The following is a 10,516-nucleotide window of genomic DNA, read 5'->3' as shown; positions in this document are numbered from 1 at the left end:
AAGGAAAATCTAAAGTTTGGGTTGTAGACTGCGAGATCAGGGCCATTAAAGGCAATATGCCATGAAAAGGTGTAGATAGTATGAACTCAATGGAAGCTCAATATTTCTGATCATCCAGAAAAAAGGAGTGATAAACGATTTTATTGTTTTGAATGACTGAATCTGACTTCACTGACTGAATCTGACTTACACTGGTTGAATCCCCTATGGGGCACCTAACAATCCGCCACACGAGAGAAGGCACATGCGCCTCTCTGAAAGAAGCAAGCGGAAATAAGAACGTTAGTAGGTCATTGATTCGTTGATGCTCGCGACGCGTCCCTCCTTTGTCAAACATGACACGTGAGTAGGTGCCTCGGAAGCGGATTCGGTGCGACGAAGTTGTTTTCCATGCTGTTTTTTTTAATTAGGAAAAATTTAGCGTGATCACTATCATACTTGTGGAGTACATCCCTAACATTATCTATTCTTTGAGAGATTCTAACATTCCCACTTTCATTATGTGCTGTCTTTAAGCGTGCATAAAGTGAGACAGAAATGAACACCCAGACAAAAAAGTCACGTAGGACATGCTTGTGAAGTTCTTCCAAAAAATATTGACAAGAATGTTATAATAAATCGTTGTATCGTTCTTTTAGCATTGTTATAGTCACTTCAGAGAGTTAATAAAAGATGCAGATAGCGATTCCACACATCTAACAACTCAGACACAAGACACGCTCAACACTAGCTTTATTCAAGGTGTCACAATTTCTCTTCTTTCCACTGCTTCTACTGATATAAGGTTAAAGGATCAGTCCATGTGTTGTATGAAGCTTTGCGGAATCGAATGAACGGCTGGATGTTCGCGTCTTCTGAAACAGTTGTTTTGAATTACTTCTAACTGTTGCTTATTATAGCGACTAAATTATAGCAATCTAATTGTTAGCATTGGATTCTTTACGAAGACAGTCTTCCTCTATTTCTATTCTATTTCATGGGTTCGTCTAAAACAGAATCAAAGCTACCACGACGTATCAATTGATGCACACTACAACGTTGGTGCACTAATAGTGGTTGTAGAACCCAATCGGACCCAATTCCCGAAGCGCAGTTTGTAACAGGTTCGACTGAAACTGCACAACCGATGGTTCGAGGTCGCACTAGTGTCAAACTTCCAGTCTTCCCTCAATAGATTACTGCCAGACTTGTCTGGGATTATAAAAACACTGACTTGATGCATCAACTGACCCCCGCAAGTCACCGTAAGGCTGCACGCTCGTTCATAAAACTTGGAACGATTCTAAATTGGAGTCGAACGCGTGGGGTCACTCAAACAGGGACGGGTCAACGTCGTGCTCTGTGACTTTTTATAGCTCTTTCTCCATGACTAAGTTATACGCTGATTACTCTGATTATTTTTGCCTATTTTTGGCGACGAAAGCGATTTGAACCTTCAGGCAAATCTGGGTGAGATTTTGAGCAAAAGACCACCCGTCATCATGCGAGTTTACACTTTCAAGTCTTCGTAGCCTCCACTCAAAGTTGAAAAAAAGGTTCTAGTGAAAAGAAGAAAAAGAAAGTCGGTAAAAACGCCCGGATATGGAATTGTCTGGATAGGAAGAACTATGATCGGTAAGACATTTGTCTGTCAATGCCAACATGCTTTTTCAGTGCCAAGACTAAAAAAATATGATTTCAGAGTAGAAAACTGATTTAGTAGTTCATTTTGAAACTATAGATTCCCATATTTGAAAAAAATCCAAATACTGACTAGTCATTCGGCGTATGCACATATTTGCGCGATTCTGCGCAGACACAAACTCCTAGGACGATTGAAGAAAATTTGGAAAGTTCGCGTAACGTCTTCTTTGGAGTGTTATTTTAACCACAAAAGAAATGAGAAGTCGAAATAATTTGTATCAATTCTTTTCTTGTTAGACAAGAGTATGGAAATTTCCTGCATTTGTTAAAGTACCCCAGTTCAAAGCAGTCTTCTAAACTGCGACCGAAAAACCTCAATTTTTTAAAGTAGACAAAAAGACCAGGTTCACAAAGTATTTATTTCGACTAGTGTGTAACTGTCTTTCCCCTCTACCCTTTCCCATCTCTTCGAACGTTCATGAGCATAGCGTCATAGGGTTTAGCTTATTATATGATTCCCATCTAAGCCACAAGCGTGCATCTCGTCCTAAGAAAGCGCCTCAATCATTTATGAGCTACTCGTACATCTCTATTCTTTAGCAAATGAAGTACAGAAACGCGTTGGCGGCATATTCAAAAGTTCCCTTAGCGCAACATACTTATCACATTGCAACGAAACCTCCTTCATTCCTAAATGAGTACTTTTTTTTAGATTCCAAGAAGAGCCGAAAAAAATCTGAAAAGCGTGTGCAAAGTATTTTTTTGAAAGTTTTCCACTAATCAGACAAGGTGTATGGTCGATGGTTCGTAAAACCCCTAAAGCGATCCAAGCCTTTCATTCTTTCGGGGTCGAGAACTTCCTGCCAGACGTGCCTGGGAGCATAAAAACACTGACGTGATGCATTGGGTAGCCCTTGCAAGTCACTGTAGACAAGGCTTTTGTAAGCCTCAAATGGTACTGAATTTTAGGAAACGCGTCAATGCAACCAAAGTTGTTTAATTACACTTTATTCTTTGTATTTAAACCATCTCTGAAGTTGTTCAGACAAGAGCTAAAGCTTCTATGGGAGCAAGATAGGCATTTCATTTCATTTCTTGAAGCATTTCTCTCTCTGGGTCGCTTTAGACATCACCTCGTAGATAGGCACTTTTTACCTTGAAGGAGGAGGACAAAAGAAGAAAAAAGGAGACGCAGAAAAGGTTTGGACGACATCATTTGTGATGGTCTTGATCAGCAAAGCAAAGAATCAGCCCTCGTTTCTGTTGAATTTGAAAATGAAGAAAGTTCTATTGACAGTGTATATCTACACGATTATATTTTCTTTACACAATCTCTTGTAATAGGCTTTTTTCTTTGAAGAAAAAAAACATCATTAGTGAATGTTGTGCACTCTTTCCCTCAGGATTTCGCTTACCACCCTTATTATTGGATCCTGACTTTTGCGACCCTCTGCACAGAGGCCTTTCACGTCTACACAGTTTGTTTCGCTGCGTTAACAATAGCATTTAACAAAGCTATTGCTGCAGGTTTCATCTTAGTGATAGGTGTGGTTTTGGTTTTTTTGTTTTCTTCTTTATCGTTTGCAAGCAACACGTCAGAGGAACAACTCCCAAAAATTCATTTATAGACACGTATTGTTGATCTGATCAGCTTATTCGTTGGTTTTTAATATGATTAACTCTTTCGGTACAGAACTCTGCATGTGTTGTCTCTCTGGGTAATCCGAGCCCATTGGTCCTCCTGAGGTCATGGATCCTTTGATTCATACTAGATGTATCCACTAGTGGAGAGAATTGAACATCAAAAATTTCCTCAAACACTGCCTTTCAGGCCAATCCCGACACTTGCCTATGGTTTTCTTTTCTTCAAAGCTTTTTTTTTATCGCAGATGAGAAATGCACACATACAGTGCATCCACTCCTCCAAATAGTAAATAAGGTGTTAAGCTGACAAATGTAATAGTGAGTTAATAAATGCTTTGTGAACTTGGTCTTTTTGCCTACTTTGAAAAATTGAGGCTTTTCGGTCGCAGTTCAGAAGATTGGGGTACTTTAACAAATGCAGAAAATTTCCATACTCTTTTCCAACAAGAAAAGAAATGATACAAATTATTTTAATTTCTCATTTCTCTTGTGGTTAAAATAACAGTCCAAAAAAGGCGTTACACGAGCTTTCCAAATTTTTTTCACTCGTCCTAGGAATCTGGTGTGGACATAAATTTTTGTAGCTTTTTTGTCATTTCTTCGAACTATTTCTGCGAGGACAACAACAATAAGTTAACAATGATAGGTTGATACTCTCATATTATTCTAAGCTTGTTTTTGGGAAGCTCTGAGACACCCCGCGCTGGTCTTTATGAGATTGTTGCCATCACTCATTGGCAGATTCGTATGCCTATAGGACTCATAGGAAAAGGTGTTGGACATGTTTCAAGAAGATTGAGTCTACTCTCCATGAGTTCATAAAGAAATTCAAAATAGAGTTCAAAACAAACAAAGAATCACTAGAACTGACGAGATTATAACCGAGATTTCAAAATCTTATGAATCCTTATGAATCCTTGGTCCTCTATAGAGAACATCACTCAATGGAGAACAATATCATCGTCATTTAAAATCCTCATAATTTCCTAGATTTTTCCTTCTTGAGAAAAAAGTTTGTCTAAGTTACTAGTATCCAAAAATCTTTCGTTCTTTTTTCTTATCATGAAAATCTCATGTTCATGTCGCACGCAAAAACAAAAATGGATTCTTTTTCCCTTTTCTCTTCCTCGCACCACCTTGTTCGTCACTCGTTACAGTGTCATCAGCTGTCATTTGCAGAAAATTCCTGGAATGTGTTGCGGAGGTGAAGCACATTAGTGCAAAGGATCACGAAGTGCTCAAATTATATAGAAACAGTTTTCAAGGTTTTTACCTCCGCTGGGTTGGCGGAATGACTGCACTCGAAAAAAAAACAGCAGCAATTTGTATTCATTCATTTTTCACATAGTCGTAGTTGAATCCAGTGGTAAACATAAGCAAGGAATTGATCACAGCGTTGTGCAGCAACTTTTTTTTGTTGATGTTACTCTCGAGAGAAATACACACAAGAAAAAGTAGAGATAATTGCGCGAAATTAAAAGAAATTTCAGTTATTGTTGTTGCTAAAACCATGAAGTGAAGCGCAATCCCCTTAATTGTGTAAAAATGAAGGTTTTTGACCGGTAAGGATGTTCAGCGAGTCTGCGATTTACGATTGTTTTCGGTGGGCCGTGATGAAATGAGAAATCCACGGATAACAGATGAACGTTTCCTAACAATCCCTCTAAACAACCGCGTTCAACCTGAACATCTGTCATCCATTGGCGGAAATGAGTTGAGCTAAACGGCCCACTTATTGGTGATCCCTAGAAACATTGTTTACCAACGTATTGTTATTATTCAGGGGAAAGTTGGCCACATCCTGTGTTGGTTACATCCTTATAGGGATTTCTTCGAAGAAAACTCACGCGAATGGCTTTTTCGGAACCTGGTTTGCGTATCCTGAGAGAACGCGAACACTGCAACGAGTAAAGCCAAGCAGAAGAGCAGCACACGCATCAGAATCTGCAACATGTTGATATTCTCAGATACATCTGCCGTAGAAGCAAAATACGCGAATTAATCAAGCACGCTAAGTCAAGGATCCATTTTCGGACGACCAAGTGGCGAATTGAGAGTTCTCTCAAAACAGAAATTTTTCGTGAGGTTGTTCTGGATGAGGAACTTGATGCTTTGAACGTTTTCTTACATTCTTTTTGTTTACGTTTTTAAAAGTAGCAAAATGCTCGTACTTATCAAACTTTCTGTAGAGTTCCGAAAACCGGATAGTGTACGTCTCTATAAGCCGTCCAGCTGTTACATGCTATTTATATTTTTTTCCAGTTATTGGATGGTCATTGGACTGAAAAAGCTAGAAAAAAATAACGTTTTTAAAGCATGCTTTTTTTCTACACCCAAAATCCTCTACTTAAAACATTTTAGAACATCAAGGAATATTTAAGCTTCCGAAGGCGGCAAAAAAATCCGAAACGTCAGGCTAATAGAAGTTCCATTTAAACCCTTATAAATAAACTAATAGAAAACATAAACAAAAGTGTGCCAAGGGTTCGATACATATGAATGTTTGAATTACATCAAGGGAGTGTTTTTGAAGTCTCACATCTTTGGTGCATTTTGATTTCTTCTCTCATTTCAATTCCCTTTTAATTTCCTTCAAATTTCTGGCTTGAAAAATTACGTTTTCTATGGAAAGATTAACTTGTTTCATCATACTACAAATGTTTCTAGTCACACTTTCTGTGAAAAAGAACGCACGCACTTAGTAGCTCGCCTCGTCCATGCTCTTCTGGATAAGCTGAAAATCTTTTCTTCTGTTATCGGTCACCGCCGCCTGCTTTTCCTTTGCTTTCCTTTTTCACTTAGCAATGTATCGTAACGCAGGACCAACTAAGGATTCGAATGGCATTATTGAATACAGTAGGACAACAATCACTGCCGTCAATGAATTTTGCTATGAAGAGATGCATAGATCAGCTTTCTTCTCAAAGTTTTCTAGAGGAATTGTTCTCGCAAAAATGGTGATGTTGGCCGGATAGTTTTTGAACACCAGGAACGCTGAGTAAACGCTTAACGCTCGAGTAAATGCTCGACATATGCTTACAGTTCACACATCTTCCTGTACATCTCGAAGTTAGCATTAGCGCAGACAGTTGCACGAGAACAAGCACATCAAAAACCAGAGGATGAGACAATTAAAAACAGCTAGTTTGACTTTTCTGTGCTCTTCACCTAAGCTGCGACAAACTGCAGCTTTGGGCTTTAGAACTTCATATGTACAAACAAAATATAGCGTAGTTCTGAAGGAAAACGCAAGAGTTGACACAAGTAAGCAAGCGGAGTAAGATGCCCTGAATGAAGAGACGTCCACCCACGACGTTCAACACAAGCGGGCGGAGCCTAGCGACGACAATTCTTGTAGTGGACAGCGTTCATAAAAGAAGATGGTGGAGAAGAAGAAGAGTGGGAGTAGAAGGAGGCGGAGGAGGAGGAGGTAGCAATTTCGATGATGGTAACGCTTCCTTTTAACACCGTAAAAACGGAAATACGTCAACCCCTTAGGAGTTGTTAATGAAAAAGAACTTTTTCAAATTATGCTTTACTAATGTGCTTGTAGGCGTACGCCGTTGCACGCACGTCACTTGTGAATTTTCAATTCCTTCATTTTTTCTGGTTCTCAGCGTGATTTCAGGATATGGAAGAAGATACGGAAAAAAGAAAAACCTCCAAAACTGAAACTACTGTAAGGCCTTAACAGCAGAGAACACAAAAACAATTTCTCGAAAGTACGAACTATACTGCAATGAACCAGTGAAATTATTTAGTTTATAAAGTGTTAAGGCGCCTCTGTTTTTCTCTTGAATTTTTCACTGAAAATATTAGTGAGATGTCAGTTCTTCTCTTATATCTATCTGATGCATACACTTTTCCTGATTCTAATGTTGGTACTGTAGAGCATCGAATACAGCTAAATAGATAAGCAAATAATGTATTCGGATCAGAAGAACTCGGATCTTCCTTACCAGAATACCGGTAATGCTAAGAATTCTGCATAGAAGGATCGGAGCAATTACCGCTAGGACGTAAGGCCTCTAACGATGAGCGTTGTCATTCTGTAGTAAATTTGAATTGGTGGTGGACGTGGAAGCATCATGGAAGTGCCAAAAGATTCGTTAAGAAATATGGGTCCCATAGCATCGTTTGGAGAAAGTATTACGTCACTCTGAATTTTATAAAAAGAAAAACTATTGAATAAGTCGAGTTTCTGGTGTTTCATTTTCCGTCAACTGCTTCCAAAGGTTCTCAAATCGGCAAGCGGTATCTACATGAAAATATTTCGCCGTAACAAATGTGTACATAGAAAAAATACAAGGAAGCACATTGATACTTGATGTCACTACTTGATTATTTCAACATGTGTCAAATTGCCAGAGTCTCACTTTTTTGGAATCACCACATAAGCAGAGAAAATCCCAAGGATGGACGATTTCTGTTCTTATAAATCCATCCAGCGCTCAGCATTTTGATACCCTGCACAAACTGTATGTCTCAGAGATTGACTCAGCACCGCAGTATTCAAAATTAAAAAGAAAATATCGTTGTCGCAGAAAAAAATCTAGCAAACGCAGGACAACGATAGGCTTTTTCTCTCACCGCCGTAACCTTTACCTTTTTTAGACTACCGTTTGTTGATGAATCACTTAAGGAATCACTTTGAAATTGTTATCGGATTCCTATTTTCAGCCTCTTTTTTAGTTTAACACTTTTTACAGGAAACTGTTGCGTAGGGATAAGGTGTAGGCAGAGTTACACCTTTGCATCGTCTGTTATTCCGATCCCTTCTCCATTTTCAAGCATATGATTTTCATTTCTTAAGAGAATAATTTTTGTACGTAGTGTTTTTCAGCGGACCACCAAAATTGCCAGTTGCCCTTTTATTCCGGCTATCGTTTCGGTGTCGCCGCCTGTTTCAAAGCCGAGAAGACCAAATATGTGCACGTCTACTATACGTATACCTATATACTCCTAAGGTTCTTTTAAGGAATCCTGTTTGTAATCGAAAACGTCGAAAATGTTTTGCGCTCATGAATGTCGATTTCACATAATGACTTCTTTCCTGAAAGACCTACCATCATGAAGTTGCCTGAGCTCCTAGGAAATCACTTTCTTTTTCTCTACAACTCAAACTTTGAAAACTGAAAAAACGTCGCTCTGCAGAATATTCGGTTCAAGTGGTTCCTGATTTCACAATAATTTTCTTTTGCTAGGCTATTACGCCTTGAACAGGGGAAACATGACAAGTTTTGAGGAAGATCGGAATGTGATTATCAGAATACAACGAAAAATTATATGATTAAGATCTTGACATTATGCGCACATTTAAATTCGCTGTTTACATTTCATTTTAGGAGGTTCTATCGAATAATTGACGAGTGATTACATTGAAACTTCAAATGGATCTTTTTTTGGTCATAATCTCCGAAGTGTTCACGACGGATTTCAGAGCTTACTTGTCATCTTTCCGAGTTTGAAGTACTTGATTCCGTGAGCAGCACTGAGAAACATTGGGCTGAACACTGGCAGCGAGTTTCCAAATCCAACATTTTAATTATGATAAGATTGGCTGATGCTGCACCAGTACTCGATAAAAGTGAACGGAACTCGAACTCTGATGACCAAACAGAAAACACAATCTGACTCTTTGCGGTCTTACGGTCCTTCTTTAACAAACTGGCTGACAGAATGTAATCTGCGAGCCGAGCTCCTTATGGTAAGTAAAAGCGATTTGAGAAAACAACACATTCTCACTGCTTCTCTCTTTTTCTGACTCTATAACACTCAACTTAGATTTCTACGGTCTCGTTGTTGTTGGGAAAGCTTTCTAGAGCTGGGCAAGCAGATCGAGTGTCTACGGACAGTTCTGATTTCTGATTTTTCTTTTCTGATTTTCATTTCTGATTCTGATTTGTAGAAAGTTCTGATATCTGACCAAAACAGACTGGGAATCTTTCGAAACTAAGCTTATTTTATTTCTATCTAATTTTTTACATGACTCATTTTTTGAAGCTATTATTATTTGAAGAACTTAATGTTTTCGTCCAATTCCCTTTAAGGAAACTAAACAGTACAAGAAAGCAAACATACAACCTCTAAAGTGTTTTTCACTAGAATTCTTTTTTCAAATTTTAGGTGTCAAATTAGGGGAGTTGCGTATTTAATAGAGAGTCAGCGGTCACCAACTCCGTGTTAAAGAAAGCGCGGCACGTGAGTACATCAAAATGGTCAAAGCTTAATGAGTTTACGAACGACAAAATGGAAATGCTTGCTGGAAGAACTGACACAGAATTAATACAGAATTAGTAGAAGAGGACGTTCCTGCTGTAATCCGTGCACGCTAATTGTCTATTCCTTGGTGCTACCCTGTGTAGGAGGAAAAGTTGAAGTGAATAAGCTATACTCTAAGTAGCTCTTTTTCTCAGGCCTGAACCCCGTGACCAAGTCCTTCTGGAATTTTTTATGAGCTGACATCGGAATGTTTAATGGGATGCGAAGAGAAAACCGGGCAGATGCGGACAATATCGTGACAAACTGACGTACAAGCACGATTTTGTAATTGCACGATTCAGCGACGGCACGCTAGTTGCTTCTCGAGTCCATCAACATTCCCTGATGACTAAAGTTTGTGACGAATTTGCATACATTAGCGTTCCGTATACAAGAAAAGAAAATTCGACCGGGAGTGAAGGTCATCTGATCCAGTTCGTTTATTTTATTTTCATTTTCATTTTGTTTATGCTTTTTCAAATGGTAAATGAGTGTTTGGAGGCACCGGGTCTAAAGATCTGATTGTTCTTGTGTTAACATTATTATGAACTGGAATGGATAAATTTAAACAAAGAATGTCAGAAAAAAAATAGGGGAAATGACGCGGCTTTAGTGCGTGAATCATTATTCAGCTCGGTATTAACATATAGATGTAATATTTTTGCAAATTGCCCCTTAAATAGACAAAACAGCTAGCTGATTTCCATACTTCCATTCACAAGAGCCGAACTGAACCGAAACGACAAAAGATCTGTCCTATACGTCGTGTATTGATCTGCTGGAAGGACCCAGTTGAATTTCAATAACTTGAGACCTTGCATGTAGGGGGGAAACAAAGAGTTCTCTGGAAGAAGAAGATATGTTTGGATGTAGAAAGATGGCGGCTATGATGAAAAGTTGAACGCTTTGTTGGAAAGAAAAGAGATCCCTTCTCTGATTGAGAAAACTTGCAATTTGTTGATCGCATGATTTGAATGAGTGTTTCAGC

General features: G+C 38.7%; 1 protein-coding gene across 1 annotated transcript; it reads right to left on the bottom strand.

Annotated features, from left to right (window-relative positions):
* Nucleotides 1–793: 793 nt before the first annotated feature.
* On the bottom strand, nt 794–8,769 carry RB195_001156 (uncharacterized protein; the record flags this gene model as incomplete). The annotated part of the gene is made up of 3 exons (XM_064197803.1): nt 794–854; nt 5,115–5,211; nt 8,715–8,769. 3 exons carry the CDS (start codon nt 8,767–8,769, stop codon nt 794–796), a joined length of 213 nt encoding a protein of 70 aa, XP_064053684.1.
* Between the last annotated feature and the right edge of the window lie 1,747 nt (nt 8,770–10,516).

This window comes from Necator americanus, chromosome IV (assembly GCF_031761385.1).
Source record: "Necator americanus strain Aroian chromosome IV, whole genome shotgun sequence".
NCBI lineage: Eukaryota > Metazoa > Nematoda > Chromadorea > Rhabditida > Ancylostomatidae > Necator > Necator americanus.
The sequence above is the reverse complement of the archived record's forward strand: the minus strand, read 5'-3'. Positions and strand labels throughout refer to the sequence as shown.